General features: G+C 36.6%; 1 protein-coding gene across 1 annotated transcript in view; it reads left to right on the top strand.

Moving 5' to 3' along the window:
* kcnh5b (potassium voltage-gated channel, subfamily H (eag-related), member 5b) overlaps positions 1-14,414 on the top strand; it is an 82,811-nt gene that overhangs the window by 31,784 nt on the left and 36,613 nt on the right. Inside the window, exon 7 of the mRNA XM_002664207.7 lies at positions 1,060-1,489. Within this exon, the coding sequence (XP_002664253.1) occupies positions 1,060-1,489 (430 nt within the window). The remainder of the gene's footprint in view (positions 1-1,059; positions 1,490-14,414) is intronic.

The following is a 14,414-nucleotide window of genomic DNA, read 5'->3' as shown; positions in this document are numbered from 1 at the left end:
AATTATTAGCCCCTTTAAGTATTTTTTTTCCGATAGTCTACAGAACAAACCAGCATTATACAATAACTTGCCTAATTACCTTAACCTGCCTAATTAACCTAATTAACATGCTTTAATAAAAATGACAGCTTTGTGTATAAAATATAAAAGTAATACATAAAATACATGTAAAAATGCTATAAGCAAAATGTGAATGATAAATTTGCTACTTATATAATAAATCTTTAATATAATAATGAATTGATTAATTAAATGATTAAAAACAATAATCTTAATACTAAAGTAGGCATGGCCTGGTATAAGATTCAGTCACCATTTATTATGTTGGTTTGTTTGTTGAATTGAAGTTACATTGCAGATATTAAGCAGACAGTCTACTAAAACTCAAACAGACCATCAAAATAAAGTGTTACCTATGATTCTGACAGTATGATAACCTTGGATAAAAACATCATGGTTTCACTGTATCACAGGATTGTGATTACTGCTCTAAAATATATTCTTTTTTTAAATGTCTCGGTAAAAACTACTTTTTTCCCCTTTAAACACAAAATAATTTATTTTGAGAAACATTTAAAATATTTTTAAACAGTAAACATGTCAGGCTAAATACTTTAAATAAATCATTGACTTCTGCTATATTTATTAATTTTAAAAACACAGATTTTCTTACAACTGGAAAAGCCATCTCTGGATATCCTTCTATTATTTGCATATAAATTAAGCCACTGCAGTGTTCAGGTCTATAGCAGGCTTGGATGTTGATTTATAAGCTGTTTGTTTTTCAGATGTTTACTGAATCATGAGCTGTTCAGTAGCTTTTGATGTGGAGATACTGTAAACAAAATAAACATAAAAAACATGTAAAAAAAAAAACTTATTTATAACATAAGAGCATCATAGCAGAAATTTTTTTGTGGTTTTTGACTTAAACCTTGATGCGGTAAACCTGAAAATCAGTTATCATCCCATGCCTAAAGTATATTTGTGTTGCATTACATCATTTTATTCTATTATATACTGTACTGAATGTTACTGTCTTTATTTTTCTCGTTCCAGGGCATCAGCAGCTTGTTTAGTTCTCTGAAGGTCGTCCGACTGCTCCGTTTGGGTCGTGTTGCACGTAAACTGGACCACTATCTGGAGTATGGTGCGGCTGTGCTGGTTTTACTGGTCTGTGTATTTGGATTAGTGGCCCACTGGCTGGCCTGCATCTGGTACAGCATTGGAGATTATGAGGTCATTGACGAACAAACCAACACCATCAAGACTGACAGCTGGCTCTTCCAGTTAGCCACCAGCATCGGGTCCCCGTACCGCTACAATGCCAGTGGGACCGGCCAGTGGGAGGGCGGTCCCGGTAAAGACTCTCTATATATAACCTCACTATATTTTACCATGACCAGCCTGACCACCATTGGCTTTGGAAACATCGCGCCAACAACAGATGGAGAGAAGATTTTCTCTGTGGCCATGATGATGGTCGGATGTGAGTGTTTGTCTTCTTTTGCATATTTCCCAGAACTGTCTGTGTTGTTGTTGTTGACCAGCAAAATAGACTTTAATTAATGAGATTTCAATTTTAAAACAGAAAAAATGGTTGTTGTCTTTAATTTTGGCAGATAGGCTGGATAGTTTTATGTTAATACACCAGGCATGTTGTCGTCTAAGCCAGGGGTTCTCAAAGTGGGGGTCGGGACCCCTCGAGGGGTCGCGGGACAATGAAGGAGGGTCGCCTGGTGATTTAAAAAAATCTATTTATTATTATTATTAAATCATATAAGAATAACCATATTTTATCCATAACCTACTGAAGAGAAAAATATAGTCGTTTATAATTACTATATAGTTACTATAGTAGCTTATAGTTACTAGTTCTATTGGATTGCGACCCCAGTGGTAATTACATTATATTAAAGACACAGCAATAGCGTCAGATGCAGCAGATTGTGACATTGCATGCAAGGTTTCTGTATTCATAACCAGGATATTGGGGGTCGCGAGTCACTGGCATCGTCATATTAGGGGTCGCAGGCTGAAAAGTTTGGGAACCTCTGGTCTAAGCCCATTGCCAGTCTGCATGTTTAAAAAAAAATAAGGAGGACGTAGAAGATCTCAATGAAGCTTTTTATTCAGCATAGCTGTCTCAAAGTACATGGCAGTACCTTGGGTTCAGCGATGTCAGCATGAACCCTGAACATTCTTACACTCAAACCTTTCATACATTTTTAGTTAACTACGTTTAAATGTTAATGAGTTTTCTCCTTGGCTGTTGACACGACTGTTCTCTCTATCTTTCTATGCAGTTTCGACACCCCTTGTCTGAAATGGTTTTCTGTGCCACATACCCATCCATCCCCATTCTACAATTGCTACCATTTGCTAAAGATGTAGTGACCTAAAACAATGCAGAGACAACAAACTTTAGCTTTTTTTTTTTTTTTTAGCTTTTCCATAATAATTCAGCCATTTTGCCAAATGAGCATCAACACACCGTTAAAAGTGGAAGTTGGGTTGAGGCAGACTCATTTCTTACAATGTATAGTACGCAACAGTCAGGTCCCTGAGTTAAAAACACAGCTGTTGTGACACCTACATTTGTTAATCAACTGCATCAACTGAACCCATTTGTTAGCATTATTTGAATCTATTTTTAATACAACCATGTCTGTGCAGAAAAACTACATTAACAATGATAAAATATTCCACCAATCAGAAAGTTGTAGCAAACAAAACATGACAAAAGACAAAACTACTGCTAATGATCTCATCTATAAGCCTGGCTGTGCTTTCAAAATACTTATGTATTCATACTTATGTATGTTTTTGGTTTGTTTCAGTACAGTATATAGAGCATTGTGAATACTTTTTGTAAAACAGAAACTAGAAAACACTGCGAAAGAAAATCTGAAAAAAGCATCTGATTTTGTAGTCTTCATTTAAAACTGAAAGACTAAACACTGTTTTTCAGGTACACACAGTTAAAAAATTCTTGCTTTTGTCTTTTTTACTAGTTCAAATATCCATATTCTTAAATGAAGAAACATATTATCTTGTTTTCAGAAGTGATAAGCATATCTGTCAACCCTCCTGTTTTTCCCGGGATTCTCCCGTATTTTACAATTCTATTCCGTAAAGGTATTTTCCTGTATTTCTCCCATATTTTCAATCTGGGTGGCAATAAACATTAAAGAGCTGATCCTCCCTAAACGCAACCTGTACCTTGCTCTTTAATGTGAAACTGTTCTGTGCTTTAGTTTTATTTAGGCATGAAAACACTTTGAAATAAAATATTTTTAAAAAGGGCCGGATTCCCTTCCTTTCCATTACAGGAGCCGTTGCTCCTCCTATGCAATCATCAAAACAGCCGCTTCATGTAGCGGTGCATCACTGTCAGAGCGCTCCATAATCATCAACAGACACTGTTTCCTAAACAGATTCTTTACACACGTTTTGAAGTGGAGCGAAAGTCTGGGTTTTAGGTGTGTGTTTGAACAAACATATACACATAATTAATAATAATTAAATCTAAAGATATCAATTTTGGTCAGTCTTTCTTTTTAAACACAACTAATTTTAAAATAAGCATAAAAAGTTAGGAAAGCAAACAAATGCTTTCATTATAGATCTTTGCACTTTTTAAAGTGACACCTATTTGATGTTAATAAAGGTAATCAAACGAAAAATCTAAATGAGAAATTCATTTGCTGCTCTTTAATCAGAATGTTTCAGTTATACAGTGAAGAAAAGGATGGGCGAAGTATGCAAAATAACATTATTTGAAATTTAAAAAAGCAAGATTTTTTTGCTTACCTCGTTGTCAGATTATTTTGCTTGTTTTAAGAAAAATATAATTTATTTTAATATATAGAATTTAATATAATTTCTGAAAACTATACATTGTGTTTTGCTTGTCTAGAAAATGCTTCTTGATTTAAGAATTTTTTGATATTTAGACTAGTAACAAGACAAAACTCTATAAAAATAAAGCATTTTTTTTGCTTCCAATAGCCTTTTGTTAGTGCTTCAACACATGCATGGTTTCTGCTACATTCATTCTTCCATGGCGGGGTGCCACGCCAAAATTGATTCCGCCATGGCTACGTTACAGCTTTTCATTCAAAACATTCAGTCATGTTTTTTTAATAGCTGGTGATAATCGCACCAAAACGTATTAAAAGATAAGTAAATAATAACAGCTCAAACTTCTCTGTAACCGTTGTAGTGCTGTGCATCATCTTTTAACCCATTAAGGTTACGTGCTCACTGACTTACTGGCTGACTGACAGGTGCGTGATGCGTGAGGCCAGCAAACATGTCGTATAGCCGTTTCACTTTACTTCAGGACGCATTAATACAGCTCTTTAGGTCTATTGGAAACATTCATTAATATTCCTAGCAAATCTAATAAATATTGGAGACATGTTTCATAAACGCACTTAACCGCAGTTTAGCAGCATTTATTTGAGAGCGCACAAGAAGATCTGTGCTTGAGCAGCGTATATTTGAGGGGGCGTGCAATAAGTTTGTGCACGAGCAGAGGAAATTGGCACGCAAGCAAAGAGATTTGCTTGCTCGTAGACTATTGCATAATTGCAATCTCGACTTGTAATACTGCGCTCACAACATTTGTCATTGTAATAATTCCACAGGTAGTTGGTAGATCTGTGTAAAAAAGGCCTGCTGCCACAGCTGGAAAAAATCCTAGAGGAAACACTGACATGGCACTATGGTACTCATGGAGACCTGAGTTTGATTAAAAGTTAATACATCTCTAAAAACAATAATTATATATAAAAAGGATTAAACTTAAAGAATCTGCCAAACCCTCAAAACATAGTGCTGTCATACATGTACGAAGTCTGTTGTCCTTTTGTTCCAGTTTTACCATAATCCACTCTTGCAAAACCAATTTACAGCATTTATTTCAGATCCCTACAGCAACTTTGTCAACTGAGCTTAGTTCCTTTGTTGATGCAATATTGTCTACAAACCTGATCCAGTTGTCTGTGAAAATCTGTACTTCCACAACACTCTGGGAGCTGTCAAAAGACACTCGCTGACTAAAAAACATAATTTTTTTGGTGCTAGTAACACTCAGAAAAGATGAGTAAACATTGATTGTGTTACCAAGTTACTTAGTTAAACAGAGTCTTTTGCTTTTTAATTTGCTTATTTAGCAAAGCTTTTTTTTTAGTTTATTCTTTAATCTGTCAGACTAATCTCATCCAGCCTCTGACAGAGATACTTTGCTACTAGCACAGAAATAACACAAAGACAGTAATAGAGAGAGATGGTTGGAGAGAGGGACATATACTGTAACTGGCCAGATTGAAGGAACGAGGTCAGTGGTTGTTAATGTGCCTCTCTAGACCCGTTTGTGATGTGAGAAGTCACTTACTCTGGAGACTACACAGATATGTAGTCATAATTACCAGCATGTGTGATTGTTGACCTGCACAAACACATATACAGGTCCTCTGCTCATTGATCCGAATGCACCGTTTCTCAAGGGGCTTTTTATGAAGCCTTTATAAGTGAACAGTTTTTCTTTTGCATGCAAGTAAGAGCAGGTTCATATGAGGATCATGCATTCCCTTAGAAGTCACGCTTATAGTATTGTCCTTACTAGTATGATGCTTTGTTGTTTGGGTTAGAGATCTGTACAGGACTGAAATTTTAATCCCGCTCCCGCCAGGTTTTTATCCGCACCCGACCGCTCCCGCCGTATATTCAGTCTTTGTTCACTTGCTGCCCGCCCCGCCCCGTTTTCTACCCGCCCCGACCATTCCTGATAAATTTAGATTTGGTTTTAAAAATCTCACGTTAAAATTGGGTAACCACCAAGAGACAGAGAGAACAGATAAAAAAAATAGGTTGTGCAAGGATTGTAGGCTAAATGTCAGATTTGTTTGCTCCTTTGTGATGAGACATGAGTGCCGAGTCACGTGCAGTGAGGTTTGTGGGTGGTGAGTCACTGACTTTTTCAAAGTCAGATTTACTAACATATCCACTCAACATATTTGCCAACCACGGATTGTTTTTCATATATCATATCAGCATTATTTCTATACATGTAGCAGGTACATTTTGGGCCAAGGAAGAATGTAAATCGATTTAATAGGTCTCCCAAAAAAACACCCAGCTGGATGTTACAGAGTCCACCCTATTACAAGCAACACACAGCACCGCAGCAGATGACCGCGCACTCTCTCATTCACACACACAGACACACGCACACACACAGAGGGAGAGAGCACCACGGCGGATACGCGTGCTCTCACATTCACATTTCACATTTAGGTGCTTTATTGGCATGACAAATAACTGTACATTTGTATTGCCAAAGCAGTGCAGCATTGCTGCATACAAAAAGGGCAGTAATGCAAAGCAATGGTACTCTCTCTCATTCTCTCTCTCTCTCTCTCACACACACACACACACACACAGCACTACGGCGGATGCACGCGCTCTCACTCTCTCTGGAGCGCGCGCTCTTTCTCTTAGGCGCCCTGTATTGTTAGACCGCCCGCTTCTGTTCAAATTATACCGGAGTTACCAGCCGCTACCGCGTTTTATTCTGAAATTTATTCATGCGCCACAAGAAAACTGGTCGGGTCCCGGTGCTCCCATAGTACAGCCGCAGGAATGCATACCTCTAGTTTGGGTTGTAGAAATAGGGTTATCACATACAGTAAGTTTGACTGTCAATATTATTAGCTACCTTAAGCAATATGTTTTTCAATTGCCTACAGAACAAGCCATAATTATACAATGACTTGTCAAATTACCTTAATTAACCTAGTTAAGCCTTTAAATGTCACTTTAATCTGTATAGAAGTGTCTTGAAAAATATCTAGTCAAATATAATGTCCTGTCATCATGGCAAAGATAAAATAAATCAGTTATTAGAAATGAGTTATTAAAACTATTATGTTTAGAAATGTGTTGAGAAAATCCTCTGTTAAACAGAAATTAGGGAAAAAACACAAAAGGCTAATAATTCGTGAAGGCTAATAATTCCGACTTGAACTGTGTGTTTCTTTTCACACTAATGATATTTACAGGGACCTATCAAGAAATAAAGTATTATTTTATATGCAGATCTTTGCGTAACACCACATAAATTCTACAAATCAATTTAACAATGTCTGTGATCTGTAATCGAATACGTTTGCCTCCTCTTTCTAGCTTTGAACAGCTTGTGTGGTCAGTTTGCACAGTAGTGCACTTTGTCCAGTGTTGTACTCAGGTTTGAGTCAAGTAAAACACTTTTCCACAAAAGAGATAAAAGTGATGTCAAATCAGGGTTAAATAACTTGGTCAGAGTGCACTTTTCATTTACATTACCTTTTGAAAACACTTGGATTAGGTCAGTGGTTTGCTATGTAGATGATCTGTGTGACAAGCCCTGCCTTATTGTGTCCGTGTTCAAGGAGGACGTATCTGAAACGTACAACAAATCATAGCCTATGTAATGTATTTTAGACTTGCCAAAATGTACACAGTGCCCTCTTGTGGATTTGTATCATGAAAACAAAAAAAAAAACATCTATGCAAAAATGTAGGCAGTGTTTTAATAATAAATTCATTAATTCATTTTTTTTAGGCTTAGTCCCTTTATTAATCTGGGGTCGCCACAGTGGAATGAACCGCCTTTTTTATGATAAATATAAGACATATTTATTGTACACAAAATTAGCACATTGGAATTATTTTTGGAGGATCACAAGACACTGATGACTAGAGCAATTAGTGATTAAAAGTCAACTTTGCCATCAAAGACTGATACATTTTAAAATGCATCAAGATAAAAAAAAATAATTTGAATTATTACAATACTTATTTACACACTATTATGTACAAATCACATTATAGATAAACAGACAGATAGATGGACAGATAAACTGAAAAATTTAAACTACCCGAAAATTCTCAGTTTCTATGAATTTACACGTTATATTTATCTGTAACTAAACATTAGGTAGGCGGCAAGGTGGCTTAGTGGTTATCACTGTCTGTCACCTCACAGCAAGAAGGTGAATGTGAGAGTGTATGGGTATTTTCCAGTGCTGGGTTGTAGCTGGAAGGGCATGCACTGTGTAAAACATATGCTGGATAAGTTGGTGGTTCATTCTGCCTATGGCAACCCCTGAGAAATAAGGTACTAAGCTGATTAAAAATGAATAAATGAATGAATCAATGAATGTACAGTAGGTACAAAAATTGTCACCCATTTAAATAAGACCTCTAATTTACTGTATTTTAATTAGAAACGGGGAAGACATTTTGTCAGACAGTAACAAATGTTAAAATTGTACTCAAATTCATCCCTAAAAACACAATAAATGCAGAAAAGTTCAAAATCTTTTAATATTTTTCATAGTTTCATGGTAATATTGTTACTTTTATATGATTGTATTATTAGATATATTATTATATGCTTATTTTTCTGATTATTGTTGCTTTAAAGTGCATTATTACATGTCCTGGTCGGATCAATCTGTACTTCCCTCAGTTGTCAATTCCTCTGCCATTATTGCAAAAATACCCCAGTACATTGGTAAATAAGGTGTTTTCTTGCTTTTGACCTAGACAGCGGTTTCCCTGACCTGTAATATTCTCTAACCTGACATCACAGAGCTGGAAGAGTCATTTTTAAACTCTAATTGCACTGATGGGTCATTGTGAACTTTTGCTGTGCTGGTGCTGTTTTGGAATGTGACGCATTGAACTCTTCAAATAACATCTAGGCAGATCTATCAGTGTGACCTGTATGTGACCAAGTAAAATCGTGATGTCAAAATATTGTTACAATAAGGGATTTCTACTATTAATACATTATTAAGACTATATTATAGGAGTTTAAGACCAGAAACGAGCAACTCTAAAGCTCAAAGCATTTCCCAGCTGATCTACTCATGTCGCTTTAAGATCTTCAGAACATTTTGGTTTGATCAACAATCACACACACTCAGTAAAAACAGCAGTACACAATTAATGAAGAGAATAATTGTAGTTCGCTGTTCTGATGAATCTCTGATGACTCTCGTACCCCATTCGCTTTGTCTCTATCTGTAATTATGTGAAAGGATTGTTCTCATCTCCTTATCCTTCAGTCAAGATCTCTTTTGTTTGCATGTTTTGTTAAAGATCCTAATCTACAGTCTCGGTGTGTCTTAGCATCTTTATTCCTGTCTTGCCCACATCTCTCCGTTTGTCTCTGTGGTAGTGAAGTCCTATAAGGCCTCATTATGTGTGGTGGTTTTTGTACAGGCCTCCCCCGGGACTCTCGCTCATGCACCAGGCATGTCATTTGCTCTATAACTTTCTCAGATTCTGCCCTGAAGTTACACCTGGATAAAGTTCAGAATCTCACTGGGTGATGGATGAAATGTGGTTTTATTTGACTTGCATATGTCAGATGAACCGTTGATTCTAAATCTTTCTTGACGAGATTAGTTTTTAATGTTTGTGTGTAGGCCAAGCTGTTGAAAACACGCAGATTTTTATGATAAGTTCCCAGTGCTCATCTCTGACTGCCGCTGAAGTCATCTTTCTTATTCAGTTGTGACTGGAAACAAATCAAATATTCATGATATCTCGCTGGTGATGTTAGATGATTTTGATTTGAATGCACACTGACTGGACATGATTAGATTTGAAATGCCTTTCTTATGTGCATTTAGTCTGCATAGTTCTGCATGGAATCAAAATTTACAGTATTTGTTTTGCTAGGTCATTTTTTTATTCATAAGGTGACTAATTAATGTGTGCAAATTAATGCAGTCCTTCTGTTGATGTCAACCTAAAGGCTTCTATAGCAACTGTATATCAATATTCTTAACCACACTGCTCTTATCATTAGTTTGCTATGAGAGGATCATATGGAAAAGAAAGCCCCTCCCCCTACTCAAAATTCAGTTTCAGTTGAAAGTAGATCAACATACTGAAATAAGGGTGCTTTCACACCTGCCTTATTTAGTTTGATTGAATCGCACTAGAGTTCGTTTTCCCTTTTGGTGTGGTTCGTTTGGGCAGGTGAGAATGCAGCAATCGTACTCGAGTGCGCACCAAAAGCGGACCAAATAAGCGTACCGAGACCTGCTTGAAGAGGTGGTCTTGGTACGCTTTTAAACGAACCCTGGAGTGGTTTGTTTGTGGTGAAAATATGATTCGTACTAAAACAGGTCCAACAGCAAAAAGTACTGCGCGTTTTGGACTAATACAGCTGCCGTAGGCCGATGCGCTGTTCATTATGGGATATGGAGGAAAAATATTTGTTGACAGCGCTTTACCATCAGAGAGAGAGAGGGGAAAAATTACCTGATGGATCGTTGGTAATATTTCCGCAAGATGACCATTTCGCAGTTTAGCTAAATTAATTCTTGCCTCCTCCTGAAGTGACGAGCGATGCCTTAAAACACTGTTTTCCAGCTGCCGGTCTTCAATCTTTAAATGTATAGTTTGTCTAAAGCAGGCATACAATCTGTCAGTGCAGTCATACCTCCAGAGTAAAAGCAACATTTTGTGTCTGCCGGTTTTGTTTACTTGTGGGAGTTCATTGGCATTTTCCCGCACGTGAATTCTAACCAATTAATAAGCAGTTTAGGAAATATGCACAACAACATATGGCCAATGAGAGATGTGAATTTTGTCAGATGACTGCATTTTGGTTCGTTTCAACTGGTTCGGACCAAAGCCAGCAATGTGGTGTGAAAACGACCCAAAGACGGCAGAAAATGCTACAATGTATCATTTATTGCCCTTGGTCCGGACTAAATGAAGCGAACTACAGATGTGAAAGCACCCTAAAAGTCTCAGCAACCTCCGGTTCATGCAGAATTTAATATTTATATCTTTATTGCCATCTCTTTTTTTAAAGGAACTCTCTAGTTTTTTTGTAAATACGTTTATTTAAATTTTTGCTAGAATTTTTTTTTTATCTGATCTCTGTGTTAGGGTTCTCAGGAGGGATGAGAGAGCAAGGACTCAAATGCAACAGAAGATGGGTTTATTAATAATACAAATAAAACAAAAAGTCAACAAAAACCACCCCAAGGGGGGCAAAACATCACTAAAACACAAAGAGGCAAACAAACTTGGCTGGGCAGGGCTGACAGGGCAAGACATGACAAGGCCAGACTGGAAGAAACACATAATGAATCACGTATGAAGGACATCTGATGAACTGGCACTGAATAGTTACAATAAATTCATCTTTATTTGTAGAGCACTTTTACAATGTAGATTGTGTCAAAGCAGCCTCACATATAAGATTATAGTGAATTGAAACAGTGTCAGTTCAGTTTTTAAAGTTTAACTTCAGTTCAGTGTGGTTTAATATTCACTGCTGAGAGTCCAAACATAGACAAGAGGGAGCTATAAGGAGAAAGAATTAACAAACACACAGGTGAACTGAATAAACTAATAATGGGTTAACAAGGAGGGTGGGACTAGACAGGAGAGCACATGACACAAAGAAACAACAAAAGCCATGTGCTCACGTAAAACAGGAATAGAATATGCAGCCAATGAGGGAACTCGTTAACTACAAGGTTCACATAAACAAACACTAAAGCACACGGTGGAAATAAATGAAACACGGTGAAAATAAATAAAATAAAAAGAAATGATTTCCCGGTGGGCCGGTCCGTTTTTTGGCTGCGAGGGCCGGTGTCCTTAGCTGCGTGCTCTTCGCAGTCGCACTTTTTTCATTTATTTATTTATTTATTTGACCATAGCCTCACTCTTTTTATTCATTAATTTGCTGCAGCGCCGCTCTTTTTATTTATTTTCTCGCAAAATGCAGCCTGCAGGTTAATGATGAAGTTATTATCATTCGACTCCCCAACAGCAGCACTTTAGTGAATATAAGAATTAGAATAATTAATATTAATGAATATTACACCTGCTCAATGAAAATCAGATGATTCAATACATTAATAAATCTGAAATAACCTGATCAGAAATCTAAAAAGGGGAGAAAAAGATTAAGCCATCAATAGAAAGTAATACGTTACGACGCCGCTGACCTGAGTTTAAACCTCACCTGAGTAATTTTTTTTTTTTTTTTCATTTTTAGTGTTAAGACATATAATACTGTTGTGTTACTTATGCAGGTGTACTTTTGTGTGCACACTATTACAAAGGACTGGATATCTATAAAGAATTTTGCTCAGAATATATATTCAGAGATTGCAGGAAAGAACATTGTGATGTTTGAAAGAATATTGCTGGAGATTTAGCTACCCTTTAATGTTCTCATATTTATGAAAAACATTTAAAGTTCTAAATCAGCTGTGTCCTTGAAAAAGACGTGATAGTGTCATAAAAAAACTAAATTGGAAATGACCTTATTTTAATATAGTCAGTCGTGAGCTGAGGTGGGCCGGTCTAAGGCTTGAAACTCCAGGGCTGAAAAGGAGTCCCACTCCGGCCCTGTTTACCATGCACTCACACCGTGCATGTTCCAATCCTTGTGCCAACTTAATTTGAAACCAAAACCAACAAAACCAAGACGATGAGAAAAGAACTGCATGCTGCGGACAAAACAACACACACCAGGATGAGAACGCACATCCCGAGCACACCCGGATCTCGCGTGTCTGTGTCAAGTGGGAGCATACATGGCCAGCATAAGCATGGCCAAGACGGCGCTCATGTAAAGGTGAAGACAGACAGAAAATATAAATACTTGACATGAGAAAACTCAAACCGAGCACCACATACTAGTCAAGACAGGACTAGTGTCTGAACTGGGAGCACTTTTAGCTTAGCTTAAAATAAATCATTGAATCTGATTAGATCATTAGCATCTCGTTCAATTTCTAAAATAAGTTTAAATAATTTTCCTATATTTAAATCTTGAATATTTTGTAGTTTCATTGTGAAATTGGACTGACAAAAATGAAAGTTGGGATTTTCTAGGTCAATATAGTTACTAACTAAACTCTCACACTCTGATTCTGCTAATGGTCTAATCTGATTCAATGGCCTATGCTTAGCTAAGCTAGAAGTGCTCATGCCAGACCCGGAGTTTGGCTGAATGGATTTAAAAATGGTAACTCAACTGTTTAACTCAAGGGGAGTTGAAAAGTGCGGCCAAAGCGGCGCTTCAAAAGTGGTGCTCCTTTAAATTTCATTAGCAAATTTGGCTCTTAAGTTCGTTAGTTTATTTCTAGCCCACATCATGAATGGAATTTAAACACATTTAAACACTTTTAATGTGTTTGATGAAAATCAGATTTCTTTATCACCAATGGATTTAGATTCTTTTAGTTTAATTTGTAGGCTTGTTAAAGAAGAATGTTTTGTACTGTTCTCTAAGATCCACTAATCATGTAACTATACCAAGATATTTACAGTACATCAAAATCCATCATCATATAGAAGTGATAGGATATTTTCTGTCCTCCATTACTGTAAAGTTGCATAGATTTATGCAGGAAGTTAGACTGGAATTACTGAAAACTCATTTATCAGGTTTTTTTTTTTTATACAAAAATGGTTAACTTATTGTACATTTAAAAACATTGTTGATGTTTAAGCCTAACTCTAATATCCAAAAGAAAAGAAACTCTCTTTATTCTCATGTCTCTCTCTGGTTTTTCCTGTTTCTGTCTATTTATGTCTTCTTTAACTCAGTACTTGTGTCTTTCTCTCCAAGTCTTTCTCTGGTCGCAGTCATTTTTCTTATACTGGACAATTTCTTGATCATTTCTCTGGCTTTTTTGTTGTCCTTTTTCATGTCCTCGTGTTCCATCCACCTGGCTTTCTTCTGTGTTCCCGCTCTTCCCTTAGTGGTTGTGAGTGGAAGTATTTGGAAAGCTATTTCAGGGAGAGTTGCCATAGAGACAGGGAACGGAGATACAGTGGTAACACATGAGAGAGGCAATAAACCCAGAAGCAAAAGTTTACATTGTACATGAACAGACAGAGAAAAGTCCTGTGATGGTCTTAAAAGATTTGCAGATCATCACTCGCATAGCTAACCTAAAGATAACCCCTGTACCTTTCCAATATAAAAAGAATGGAACTGCCTTTGACTGCCACGTAATTAGTGCTACATGTATTAAAGAAATTTGATAAATGTTTTCAAAGTGTTTGTCTTTCAGTAGTTTCTATAATTAATATCACACTAAAATCACAGTTTTACAATATGGATTTCAACATTTTGTGATGTAAAGATGTTATTTTAATCAGTTTAGCATTGCAAAAGTGCAGTTTATGAAATGCTTGAACTTTGAAGCAACAACAACTGTACTTTTCAGATATTGCATATTAGGACATTTGTACATTTGAACAATTTGTTTATTTTAACCCAACAAAATACTGTTTATCATTTATTTCAATCGATAGATAGATAGATAGACAGACAGACAGACGGACGGACGGATGGATGGATAGAAAGA

Source organism: Danio rerio, chromosome 13, assembly GCF_049306965.1.
Source record: "Danio rerio strain Tuebingen ecotype United States chromosome 13, GRCz12tu, whole genome shotgun sequence".
NCBI lineage: Eukaryota > Metazoa > Chordata > Actinopteri > Cypriniformes > Danionidae > Danio > Danio rerio.
The sequence above is the reverse complement of the archived record's forward strand: the minus strand, read 5'-3'. Positions and strand labels throughout refer to the sequence as shown.